The sequence below is a fragment of the Mytilus trossulus genome, chromosome 8, assembly GCF_036588685.1.
Source record: "Mytilus trossulus isolate FHL-02 chromosome 8, PNRI_Mtr1.1.1.hap1, whole genome shotgun sequence".
NCBI lineage: Eukaryota > Metazoa > Mollusca > Bivalvia > Mytilida > Mytilidae > Mytilus > Mytilus trossulus.
This window is the reverse complement of record NC_086380.1, coordinates 21,732,087-21,746,678: the sequence shown is the minus strand read 5'-3', so window position 1 is coordinate 21,746,678 and position 14,592 is coordinate 21,732,087. Positions and strand designations below refer to the sequence as shown.

General features: G+C 31.8%; 2 protein-coding genes across 2 annotated transcripts; both read left to right on the top strand.

The window, feature by feature from the left end:
- The first annotated feature begins 626 nt into the window (after positions 1-626).
- Positions 627-1,979, top strand: LOC134681738 (uncharacterized). The gene is made up of 2 exons (XM_063541378.1): positions 627-797; positions 1,522-1,979. The coding sequence occupies exons 1-2, from the start codon at positions 632-634 to the stop codon at positions 1,977-1,979; spliced, it is 624 nt and encodes a 207-aa protein (XP_063397448.1). The 5' UTR covers positions 627-631.
- Positions 1,980-9,150: 7,171 nt separating this feature from the next.
- On the top strand, positions 9,151-10,042 carry LOC134681737 (dynein light chain 2, cytoplasmic-like). The gene is made up of 2 exons (XM_063541376.1): positions 9,151-9,293; positions 9,747-10,042. Exons 1-2 carry the CDS (start codon positions 9,230-9,232, stop codon positions 10,022-10,024), a joined length of 342 nt encoding a protein of 113 aa, XP_063397446.1. The 5' UTR covers positions 9,151-9,229; the 3' UTR covers positions 10,025-10,042.
- Positions 10,043-14,592: the final 4,550 nt, after the last annotated feature.

The following is a 14,592-nucleotide window of genomic DNA, read 5'->3' as shown; positions in this document are numbered from 1 at the left end:
TCACCAGCCTAGTAGCCAGCACTTCTTTGTTGACATGAATATCAATTATATAGTATTTTATATAAATCTTTTACAAAACTTTGATTTTTTTTGAAAAACTAAGGATTTTCTTATCCCAGGAATAGATTACCTTAGCCTTTTTTTTTTGCACAACTTTTTTTGAAATTTTGGATCCCCAATGCTCTTCCACTTTGTACTTGTTTGGCTTTACAACTATTTTGATTTTAGCGTCACTGATGAGTCTGTTTTAGACGAAACACGCGTCTGCCGTATTATATTAATGGTAAATCTATCTAAGCAAAGTAACAATAATATAGTAAGATGAAAATGAAACATAAATATATCTGACAACTTTCCCGATGCCATTTCTTTCCAATTTTTAAATAATAGGACATAAATCTAGAAATGTAAAAATACGCTGTCTATGCAAAAATCAACACATTAAGGGTGATTCCTGGAAATATAAACCCAAACAAATTTAGAGTATTTGGTAACATATTGCGTGATTACTATGAGACACCTGTAACATCACAACATGATCAAATTTCAGGTCTATTTAACAAACAGACGCAATAATAAATAACAAATATCCCAACTACTAGTATTCCTGACCGCATCACATTAGGTAACCATGTTATATCTTTTAATCGTATCTTTTATTATGGTGATGTATGTGGATAGTGAGGAATGTACAGGAAAATTAACGGAGTTAAAATCAAGTGAGAGAAAATTGAGAAACGAATTGGTCCGTTTACAAAATATGTTTCTAGAACGTCTTTCTAGAGATGATAAAGAGGGTAAGTATACAAAAAATTAAGAACAAAATGAAATACAGTAATAAGAATAAATGGAAAACCCGAAATGTATACAAAGGCTCAAAAAGGATGAATCGGCAAAAACAAAAACAAAAACTGAATACTAAATAATGGAAAAAAAATACAAATTCAGAGTTACCGTAACGCATATACTTGTCGCGTAATCACTTACATTTGTGTATTTATATATTTTTTTTTTTGTTATTTTCCCCAATGATCATCATCTGTTTTCAATTTATAAAAAGGTATTTTACGAAATAATAAGAAATCGATTTGTTTTGAATTTTGTTTAAAAAAAAAACATACAGGTCAAAATAAATTGCTAGCAAATCGCTTAACGCTGCGCCTGTCTTTAACAGAAAGGTTATTCACTTGAAACCTGATTTTAGGGTTATGTATTGAATGAACACCAAATCTTCTTACACTTCCAGAGCACCTGAGAACCCCCAGTTTGTGTGTGGTTCGTATTGCTTCGTCTTTAATGTTTTATTGTTGTATCTGTCTGTCTGTTTGCCTTTTGCTTTTTTTGCCATGACGTTGTCAGTAGATGTTAGATCTATTAACTTGACTGTTCTTCTGGTAGCTTTCGCCCCTCTTTTTCAAACTTCAAAGAAAGCTTCAGCCGTTACAAAACCGTTTTACAAAATTCAACTATTAAATCTTAAACCAAAGTTCAAATATTTTTTTTCATTCTGTTTATATTTAGAGTATAGAAAGACGAGAAAGTTTATAGGATTTTCAGCATACATGTCTCAAGGTTTTGTGAATGGCCATAGTAAATCTTTGTCACCGGGGAAAACGCTGATATTTGACCAGACAGAAACTAACACAGATAGTGTCTACAACACCAATACAGGCATCTTCCAAGCGCCATCTACCGGAATGTATGCCTTTACATGGACTATTTGTGTAAATAGTAACATAAAAGAGGGTGGAGGGTATGGAGAATTTGTAGCAGAGTTGGTTGTTAACGGACGGGGTTGTGGAAGCGTACATGCAGACACAGAAACCTACGGTGATGACGCCTGTTCTACCGGATTCATACTTAAATACGTCAGAGAAGGCCGAACTGTTTATTTGAAAAATACACATAACCATCAAGGTCGTCTTCGAAGCTACGACGGTCATACACGTACAACATTTTCAGGATGGAAACTAAATTAGTTTAACAGAATAAATATAGCAATCAATATGTATGTTGTCAATTATGTAGATATAGAAAGATGTGGTATGAGTGCCAATGAAACAACTCTCCGTCAAAGTTACAATCTATTAACGTAAACCATTATAGTTCAAGGTTGGGTTCGTGTTGATTCAACACGGACCCTTGGCTCACACCTAACATGTGTACACTTAAGATACGTAACTGTAGGTTTATATTAAACTACGTAAATACTATCACTTTTTTATAGTTAGACAAGGTTTTGTTTCAATGTCAGTAAAATAAAACGCTTCCTGTCGTTCCACCCATGTCATCAACAATTAATACTATGTATAATAACAGGGTTGCAAAACGTCCGTGAAAAGACATCAAACCTTTTGATAGTAGATCTAGTCGTTCGATAAATTAGTTCGTGATATTCGTGATGACGATCATACAACTTTATAGAAATGATATCAGTTCGTGTTTGCCAAACTTATATCAATTATTTACAGATTTAACGCGTCGTCTGGTTGGATGACAGTGTTTTGTTTATCAGCTCAAAGACATAGTTCCCGATGACCAAGAAGTCTAAATTGAAAAAAAAATATGTTATGATTACCAATGAGACAAGTCTAAGAAAGAGACCAAATGACATAGAAATTGTCAGCTATAGGTCACCGTTTGGCCTCTAGCAATGGATAAAACTCATGCAGAGCATGCTATTATATTGCTGGAAGAGATAAATCTTGATCAATTCTTATACGAGGAAACTTATGGCCTGATTTGTAAACAAAGACATAAAAAAAACTAATATGATACACTGCAACAAACGAAAACCACTGAATTAAAGGCTCTCGGCTAGGAACAGGAACGATCAGCCTGAAACGGGGTTATAGATTACACCGTTGGTTTTCCCGTTTGAATGGTTTTACACTAGTAATTTTGGGGCCCTTTATAGCTTGTGTTGAAGGCCGTACTTTAACCTATAATGGTTTAATTTTTAAATTGTTATTTGGATGGAGAGTTGTCTCATTGGCACTCACACCACATCTTCCTATATATATTAACCTCTTCAGCTGGCGCCAAAATCTTGCCTCAAACCTGGAAAAGAAATTTACATTTATAACAGTACAACATAAGAACAAACTATGAAACTCCCTTAAAAATGTTTAACTCACCAGATTGATACAAAACATATAAACATGTGTAACAAAAACACAGGTTTGACGTGGCAGTGTTCGTATACATCCCCACAACATATATATATATAGTATAAATAAAATTATTTTCTGTGACTGTATCTTACATTAATTTGTAGGATCCTTTACTATAGATTATTGAGCTGATCTGTAACAATAACATCTCCATGCCTTATATTTCATGTACTGTAGTACGCCGCTAGATTAAAACTGACGAGGAAAGATAACACACGGCCACTGAAAGCTTTATTTTTGTAGAGCCCAGGTGGTCGTGTGGTCTAGCGGGACGGCTACAGTGCAGGCGATTTGGTGTCACGATATCACAGTAGCATGGGTTCGAATCCCGGCGAGGGAAGAACAAAAAATTTGCGAAAGCAAATTTACAGATCTAACATTGATGGGTTGATGTTTAGACGAGTTGATTATATATATATTATAAACGAGTCTAAATTGAAAACTACGTTCAAACCTATGATTGCGTTGGATAAAACCGCAATTTTTATACGAATGCATGTAAAACAAATTTCGTTGTAGAAGTGTCTAAAAACAGCACAAACAACATTTTCCAAAAGACCAAAAAAGTGAAAAAGTATATTTAAACAAAACGCTTTGACTTACAGGTCGAACAACTGGTGTTCTTTAACCCTGCTGACTGCCTTTGGCGATTGCAAAAAAAAAATGATCACAAGATGTAACAAAATGGATCTTAATATAAATTTAATACTAAACAGAAAAAAATAACTTGTGGCCACGATGTTATGCCACAAACATACGGTGTCAATATTATTTTACTACACTAGATCCGGATTTCGACAATAAATGTCTCTTCAGTGATGTTAGGGATCGAAATGGTATTTGGAAGGCCATATAAAAAGTACCCTAATTTTTTGGTAAACTCTTGAATTTTAAGAGTCAATATAGGATGAACGGATTATAGAACCCGGAGTGAAAATATGATACAAACCCAAACGAAAATATATAAACGAGTCTAAATTGAAAACTACGTTCAAACCTATGATTGCGTTGGATAAAAACCGCAATATATATATATATATAAATAGTTACTAACAGCAAGTGCAAAGCTTATAACAACGAATATAAAATCATGCAACTAAGACAACAAGTGGTTCATCTGTTGAACAACTAGCCTGTCAATCCTGAGGTTTTAAGATGGTACCCCATCACTGAATAATCCATACTGCTAAAATGGCGTTGAACACCGCAAATCGATCAACAAATCCAACAAAATGACATCATAAAGTTTGTAACCTTGAAATATTGTATACATGAGGTGTACTTATTTTGTAAAACTCCGAACAAAGGAGACAATTCTCGACTACCGTTTTAAACAATTGAAAGTGATTTAAGGGGTCAAATAATTGCAGTCGTTACATGGTACTTTGTCGTGAAAATACAGTCATACAAACTGTCAAATAACAACATGAGGGTTGACAAAAATTTTGGTTTGTATCTACCTTTGAATAAAATCAGATTTGTCTCTTTTAGATCACAGAATGTATTTTCCGGTTTCGTAGGTTTATGTAATTTCAGACAAATTCCAAAATATATTGTTATAAGTATTTTTTACATACAAATGTGTTTAATAAGTGGCCACTTTCGGTTGACTTTCTAACAAATGTCAAAATATAGTTATTCAGTGCCGGGGTTTTCAAACATTTGATATAGAGCCTGTTATATTTGTGGTTCAGTAGTTTAATCTACTTAAACAACAACTTATGATCAAAGTTCTGTCATGTCGTAACGCACCATATCGTCATTTTGTCGATACATCGGACGGTTTCGCAGGTGTGCAAAAGTAGGAAATTTAAAAACAAAAAATTTGACCTCGATATTTGACCTTGATTCTGTTTATGTTCTGCTAATGGGTCATGTATATATTTCAAGATAATCTAGGTCTCTACGAACTACGTTTGTTAGGATACAAGTATGTGAAATTACAAAAGGGACTTGACTATAATGAGATGTTCTAAACCGCTTTGGTCAAAATGGAACAGATAACTTGGATAACTACACAATATAACAACTTAGTAAAAAGTGTAACGACAGCTTTTCGCTTGAACACATTAACCAATAATAGAAAATATATATATCTTGTATGACAAAACAAAAGAATAATGATAAAAAAAAACAGAAGCGGAAGGAAACAAAACAAAAATCTCCACGGGAAAATTCCAAACAGAAAATCTCCACATCTAAACCTCAGACACATTTAACTAGTAGACAACAACTGCCATATTCCAGATGTAGTTCAGTCATTTTGTTATGTAGCCAATTGTGGACCCAACCTTGCTATAAAACCAACCGAACCTTTCACTTCTGTGAAAAATATATTCCATTGTATGGACAACGAATTTTGAACAAAACAAACAGATATGTCAACAAGGAAAACAAAAAATCATAAACACAAAGCACGCTACTAACAGACAGAAACAAAAAAAAATTAAAAAAATCTGCCATAGTTCATGAACATAAAAACAGGATGTAAAGAGCCACGTTAAATGGATATTACGGGAAACAAAGGCTAAAAAATGAAACGATACTCTTATACGTTATTAGGACGATAAACAACTTCAGTAGCTAGAATCTTCAGAACTGTCGTGTATTATTTGTGAAGTTGATACGGAACATTTACAGATTTTTTATCAAAGTTTTGTTTTTTTCCGACGCATTTTTCTTTGAAAAAGAATGGGACTTTATTTGACATGCCCATGGTTAATCAAATTTCTACTCAAACACTGGGGAAGTTTTACAAAGTATGGGTAGCAGCAGCAAGTTCTTCAATACCGAATGAGTAGGGAAATATATATTCAATATGCAGGTGAAATTGGGATAAAACTACTAGTTTGGGGGACATTGATAATTTCAAAATTAAAATCTCGTTTGTCATATATATATATACTCTGGTACTAAATTGACCGTTTGTGTCAAATTCGAGATATAAGTCGAAAAATGTGTCAAAAGAAGTCGTGTCTGTTTTGTCTTGAATGTCTTGTTATGGAGAATATATAAATGGCACCAAATCTATTTTGATTGTTATTAGAAAGAAAATCAGCATTAGTGCGTAATTAGAAATTTAATGATCTGGCCTCTTTAGTCCTCTTGTTTCTGACATGTGTCTGAAGGATTTCCAACTCATATAGAAATAAGAATAGGTCGGCAAGAATAGATGCACAGTTCGATCTCATAGGAATACCGATTTTTTTATAAATAGATATAGGAAGATGTGGTGTGAGTGCCAATGAGACAACTCTCAATCCAAATAACAATTTAAAAAGTAAACCATTATAGGTTAAAGTACGGCCTTCAACACGGAGCCTTGGATCACACCGAACAACAAGCTATAAAGGGCCCCAAACTTACTCGTGTAAAACCATTCAAACGGGAAAACCAACGGTCTCATCTCAAACTTCAATAGAAGCAAATAAACACAAAAAGATTTCAGGCGTTCCAACATTTTTTTTTTATAGATTTACCTAATATGTATATTATGCAGACGACACGCGCGTCTGGCGTAATGAATTATAATCCTGGTAGATTTGATAACTATGTATGAAATGTACTTAAAACTTACAACTTAACAATAACAACCATCATCATTGTACATTTGTTATTTATATGTATCATATAAAGACATCGATTGAGAGAAAATTTACATTTTTAACAGTTAAAGTCGATTGAAAATACAAATTTAAAAACTCTACTTATAAAATTGAGAATGGAAGTAGGGAATGTATCAAAGAGACAATATACAACTCGTCTAAACATCAACCCAACAATGTTAGATCTGTAAATTTGCTTTCGCAAATTTTTGGTTCTTCCCTCGCCGGGATTCGAACCCATGCTACTGTGATATCGTAACACCAAATTGATGCACTGCAGCCGTCCCGCTAGACCACACGACCACCTGGACTCTCAAAAAAAGAGCTTGCGGTGGGCATGTGTTACCTTTCTACGCCAGTTTTAATCTAGCGGCGTACTACAGTACATGATATATAAGGCATGAAGATGTTATTGTTACAGATCAGCTTAATTATCTAAAGGATCCTACAAATTAATGTAAGATACAGTCACAGAAAATAATTATAATTATATAAAGACAATATATAATATATATATGTTTGCAATATTTGAATGGCTAAGTTTTACCATACAACAAGTATATATGAACTTTCTTGTAAGAGAAAATACTGCATACTATAAAATCTTCATAAATGTACTGCTTTTGGGTTAATGTTTTCTAGTACACGATATTTTACCGTAATCAGTGACTTTTTCCTTCATGTTTCTTTTGTGGTCTATTTGCTCTGTGCTGATTGTGTATCAATGTCATAATCCACTAAAATTCGGCAAAAATCTCGATTATTGATTTGCTTCAATAATTAAATGAATATCATTTACCGATATGCGTTAATGATGCGGAGAAAATGTTAAAAAGAAACGTGTATATACTTGACTCAGTGTAGTATATTGGTTCAATAATGTTTATAACATTATAATTACAAGAAACTCGTTTTATATGAATTTAACTGATATTTTGTATTTTTACAGATGAATGAATACTTTTTGTTGATGACAACACTGTCGTTAATGCAGTCACACTTTAAAACTTCGACATGGGCGAAAGTATTAACATTTTCATTATATATATGTATAGACGTTATTAGACCTTGAAAAAACGGATTTAAAAATGTAAAATAATTAAACTGTCAATGGTAAATGCATTCCTTCTGAATCCGCAAATCATTTAATGACGAGTTTACGACCCATACTACGTTTGTTGGCCTTGCATAGCAGTCAAAGCTAAAACTTCAGACCGAGAATAAACGTTATTTTGTTAATCGGTCCTTTCACCTCTTCCTTAATCAGACAGCAATGTGGGTTGAAGCATACAAGACAAAACCATGTAAAAATACCATGCATATCACACTAATTGTCGTCGCTAGATGTTAAAAAGAACTAAGTTACAAATTGATAATGAAAAAAGAATGTGTGAATAAAAAAGGTCAACATCTTGTTCAATGGGTAAAGTGATAAAATATAACAAATTACTTAACATAAAACATAAACGAGAAGCTATTGAACGTCAAAAACGAAAGACGACAAAAACTACAGATTAAACAATGCAATCTCAATCAAAAGTGTTGGATAATCTCGATTGTTCCCGAAGGGGACACAGATCTACCTTATCTAGGGGCACTATCTTGCATGTAAACAGAATAAGTAGTTATGTAATGTTATTAATATATTACTGGAAAATACAGATTTTGTTTAATATGTTGTCATGTCAGGTGAAAAGCTAATTAGGAAATGTTAATACAGCATACATAAGAAAATTTTCCGACATTTTAGAATTTGGAGGTTATATTTCAAATGAAAGAACACATTTTACCCCCGGGTAAAACATACAGTTTTTTTTTAGTCTTAATAAGAAAAAAAAGGATATTATTTGCAGGTTCAAATTTAAAGATCTAAAACTAAACGTACAAACAGGATTTTTTCTAAAAACGTTTGAAATACTATTTGAATCCCCTTCGGCAATTGTCAAATACCCTCTTCTGTTTTTCGTCTTGTCTCCTATAATATTTAACAAGTTTAGTTGTAGAGCTAATTGTAGTATGTTAAGTCCATTTTGATAATAACTTTGAACTAATTTCCAATTAACAACAAACTGTTTCAGAAGTTTTGTAAATACGAAATTAATATTTCATATTTTGTACATCTTTTATTTTTTGATTTTTGTTCTATGTTGCCAATAATGTCGAACATTAGGTGAGTCCATGCCAGTGTTTTGGAGACTAGAATATTTAACGCTAATCGATAAACACTTCTAAAAACATCATTTAAACTTGTACTAATTTATGTTATTATTATTCATTCAAATGTATAATATGTAGATTCAGGTAAAATAGATTTAAATTGAAATTTCTAATATATCCGATTCCGATGTATTCTGGGATGAAAAACTAATCCAAGCAACTCATGTAAAATCAGCCAGTTGTATACTATGATAAGCAAAGTCAAAACCGTGAAGAAATATGTAATAAAAATCAATGTGCTACTTAGGAACTGCGTCTATAAACATATATGTACATTGTATGATAAAAGACTTTGAAGGTAAGGTAAACACATAGTTTTCAAAATATTGAAGCATTGATTTATGAATTACGTACAATATATTCTGTTCATTTAATAAACCAAATAAAAATCATCAGAATAAAATATTAATTGAAACAAGAGTCAATTTCATTAAAAGATAAAGTAAACATTAACTGAATTTATAACATCTATTACTATAATTATGTATTGGTAAGACGAATAACCAATTTATGCATATAGTCAAGTTAAATCGGTCTAGATATCGTTGAAACCATTGCCAATGTTATATGAACGTACATTGGCACGTCATCAATGCTGGTAATTATATTATTACTGGGTAATTGCATCGTTTAGGGTCAATTAACTTCATGCCACTTTCGTAAAAAAAAGCTTCGCTATTGGATGCTCCAGCAATATGATACGAGTGTTATCATAACGCTATTTATTTGAGTGGTTTTTTTATTTTTTTAGCTGACACCATGAGTGACCAAAAAGCTGTTGTTAAGAATGCTGACATGTCAGAGGATATGCAACAAGATGCTGTTGATTGTTCTACACAAGCTTTAGAGAAATTCAACATTGAAAAAGACATTGCCGCATACATCAAAAAGGAATTTGATAAAAAGTATAACCCAACATGGCACTGTATCGTAGGACGGAACTATGGCAGTTATGTTACACATGAAACCAAACATTTTATATATTTTTACTTAGGACAAGTTGCAATTCTGTTGTTCAAATCTGGATAATAAAGAAAATAAAGTTAACTATTAAACACATTTAAAACGCACATAAAATTGTTGTTCATTTTCTATTCCTTTTATCCTGAGAAGTCTTTTTCACTGTTTATATTTTATGTAAAATATGTAATTTTATTAGACGGTTTATGACATTGTTGTACAATATAGTGTACACACGAGATAATTAAGTCTTGAACCTTAATTTTTCCCTTCGAATTCTGAGCGAGTTCTGCTGTACACTTTTCATTCCTCTGATCATGAGCGAGATGATGATAAGCCTAATGTATTTCTCAAACAACTATTTAAATCATTACTCGTGTGAATATACCAGTCACGAACATAGCTTGTCTTTATCTTTTTGAAGTCATGATAAATTGATACGTGACTTCTTTAAATATTTTTCCTTTCGGAAGTAAGAAAAAAACCAAAAAGAAACAAAAAGAAAAAAACATGCAAGCAAACACTTTTTCATTTTTGGAATTATAAGATTTTAAAATATTTTTTATGCCAGCAAAATTATATTTTTCACCTTTACTTGTAGAAACTATGGCAAAAAACAGAATGAAATACGTCTTTTAACCCCCACCCAGAATAAACGATGTAAATAGTATATAATATAAAATTACATACAGAATTACTGCTATTGATATCCCTCACAGATGAATAATCTTTTTATAATAATGTAAATACATTCCTTTATTAAATTTCGTCACACATACCAGTTTTGATATGGATGAAAATAATTTCATACTTATTTCATATCTATTGAGATTACATAGGATTAAAGCCTACCCATCCGAGGAAAATATAGATTTTGAAATGTATCTATCATGTTATTTACTAATGGCAAAGGTAAATACAAAATGTATTTTAAAAGAAATATATTGGTTACCTGTAATTGCAAATGCTTATAAGTGGCCGATGGAACTTTATATACGGGATAACATGATCCAACTGTTTAGTATTTAGAGCATGAATTACCGAAATCATTAACATTTAAGACCTGTTTTATTTCGTCACTTTCTTTGGAAGGTTTGAAAACTTTGTTAATCAACTAGTATCGATGTATTCAATCTTTTGTTCTGCATAATGTTGTACCAGTATTGCGTATGATTCAAAAAGAAAATAGTGAAAATAGTATGCGTACCACGCGAATATAAGTAGGTTGACCTGATGCAATGTAATCAGCTCACAAGTTGTATATAATATAACGCGATGGCAAAATAAAACGAATGAACAGACAAATAACAGCATACAGAACACTATACATAAAGCAAAAATTGAGTAAATCAAACTTATAATAAACTGTGAGTGTACAAAGAGGTTATGGTACCATCATTGACTACAGGAATGTTTCAGGTAGTTAATTGGTAAATGCATATCGTTGCATTTAATGATATAATTGTAGTCATTGAAATTAGTTTGATCTGTATATTGTCGCTTTTCTTCTATTCATTTTGTTCTTAAACTTAGTATTGTTGAATGTCAGCGGTTAGGGCCGATTATACTTATACTATTTACTATTTAACATGAAATAGACAATTGTAATGAAATTTTTAACTTTCATCAGAAGTGCTCACATTCATATGTTATATGTCTTTAGTCTAATAACATGGGATCTTGGTGGCCGATTTGTTTAATTAGTTGCAACTTTAATAACAAGCCAGTCAACACTGAGGTTGCGAGTTCAAAGCCCGCTCGTGCGGGTGCACTCGACTCCAATCTTAGTTGACTAGGATAGTCAGTTTTCCTATCTAAGGTCATTGGGTTTTTTCGGCCACTACTAATTTCTCCACCAATAAAAAATGGCCGCACCTATTCATAACTAAATTATTATGCAGGACCATAATATCCAAAATAAAAAAAAAGAATTTCAGGTCAGGAATACTTCAATATATGAATGATAAAAAGCTAGATAAACTCATTATACATACCAGGAGTAAATTCTTTTATATACGCCAGACGCGGGTTTCGTCTACAAAAGACTCATTAGTGACGCTCAAATCCAAACAAAATAAAAAGGCCAAATAAAGTTGAAGAGCATTGAAGACCAAAATATCCAAAAGTTTTGCCAAATCCAGCTAAGGTAATCTATGCCTAAGGTAGAAAAGACTAAGTATTCCAAAAATTCAAAATTTTGTAAACAGTTAATTTATAAATAAAACCATATCAATGATAATTCATGTCAGCACAAACAGTGCTGACTACTGGGCTGGTGATACCCTCGGGGAAATAAATCTCTACCAGCAGTGGCATCGACCCAGTGGTTGTAAATAAACTCATCATAGATACCAGGACTAAATTCTTTTATATACGCCAGAAGCGCATTTCGTCTACAAAAGACTCATCAGTGACGCTCGATTCCAAAAAAGTTAAAAAGGCCAAATAGAAATTATTTACAAAATGATGTAATTGAAAATATAGTTAATGAATGGGCTACTTAGGTATTCATATATTTGGAATTAATGCAGTAAAATATTACTTACCGTAAAATTATTTAAAAGATCATAGTGATGAATTGGTAGCCTTTTACAATAAGTTTATAAGATACATAAGTTTATTCGGATTGTATCAACTTTTTGCGTTCTCGGTTAACAGTTTCACAATAAAAGTTAGGATGAGCTAATCTGTTTGAAAAATGTTTTCTACAGGTATCTTTGAAAGAATTTAGCCAAGGGTTTTTGTAATTTGTGGTAATGAAATCCCTGACTTAATAAATTACTTATAAAATAAAGATTACGCTCATTGAAATTCAAAACGGCCCTACAAACATGGGTAAAGCGAACGAGTTGGGATTTATCCAAAAACTCATGTTATTAACTACACAAGAAAGTGCTGGTCGTCCAAAACACGTAAAAAAGGACAGAGAAAGGAAAACATCCCTTTTGTCATATTTTTTTGTGTAGAGTGGCTGATGCAACACGCAAATATCTAAATATAGGAAAATACAATTTCGTTTCATATTAGATAAATTTAATGTAAGTACCTTGGAGTATATTTTCATAACTATATTTCAGATTTCTTGATTATTTAACAAAAATAGAGGTTCACAAGATACCAGTTATAAATGTTAAATTTGTTAAATTTCCCAATAAATTGACTTTAAACGATTTTAGTTCTAGGTTTGGTTATAAACTTATATAGATTACAGGATAGGAACAAGTCTGATAAGGGTCATAATTGTTACCCAAAGAAAAACCTACAATCTGTCGATAAACTGTATTGCCTAAACGTCCGTTTATGTTTTGAAGGAAAATAATTTTAGGTTTAACCATCACATCATCTGAGCAAAAATTATTTTATCAATAAACCACATATCCATCCATTAAAAATCGTTAAGAATAATTTTTGAATTTACTGAACGCCAAGTGATTTTGTCAAAAGTGTACATCTATTTGTTGGAATCTATCATAAAGAAATAATTTCAAGATAAACTCCATTAAAGCAGAACTTGTCTGTGTGATACTTTACGCTAAGGTAATATGAATTTGAAAGATACTGCTGGCTTCTTACATATTTCATGACGCACCTGTATCAACATCTTTAAAATACCAAATACCTTCTTGACAAATTTTGAGTATGGGTAATACACAGGTTGTGTGTTAAACTTTAAATAACGACTATAATAATGTAGTCAATGAATGTATCTTTAAGTATACTGGTACCACTGGCAACGTGACATTTATCTACAACTATCCACCAAATACCATTTGAAGTAAACAACAATAGGTTATCATACGGCTTTTAACTATAAACAAAAACAACAATGTATGTAAGTGATAAAATGTATTAAAATAAAAAAGTATAAGGTAAATCATTGAGATTTATGTTTTGTTCAGTCTTTAGTTTTCCTTGATGTGGTTTGATTGATGTTGGTTATCAATTTTGTTAAAAATCGAATGCTTTTTTTTGTAACTTCATTGAGGTGTAAAAGCGTTGACCGAAGTACATTTTGTAGATGAAGCGCTTCATTTTAAAAAAAAGTGCACACGAACAACGCTTTTACAACCCTATGAAATTACAAAAAGAAGCATTCAATATTGGTAATTACATATTTTTAGCTAGGAGCATGAAAACACGACTTTTATCATTTTTTTTTTATTTAATTCACCTGTTCACTTTTTTGTGGTACATCGTGTTATCATGAATGATAAGTTTTATTGTGTAATGCATTTGCTTAATGAATAACACGTGATGTGCAGTTATCTAATCAGAACAACGTATTATAATGAGACATATATCTAATGTCATTTTTCATTTTTAGTTTTCTTGTAAAGGCATTGTTAGATTATTTCAATTAACTAGTTTAGATATGCCTTAGGTGTCTTATCCTCCCTTTTAATGGATATACTTAGAAACATACTTTAGATGTATTACTGTAATTCCATTAAACGATTGCTTATAATTTGCCATGTAAACAGAGTCATAAACCAATATTGATATAGCAACAATCTTTTTTTGTGTTTATGTATCCTTTATAAAGGAGTACACAGCATCTTGTAATATATCAAGGTACATGTTATTAATGTTATCAATGGTAGACAGTAATTCAGTAAATCACACCATTTCGCATTTCT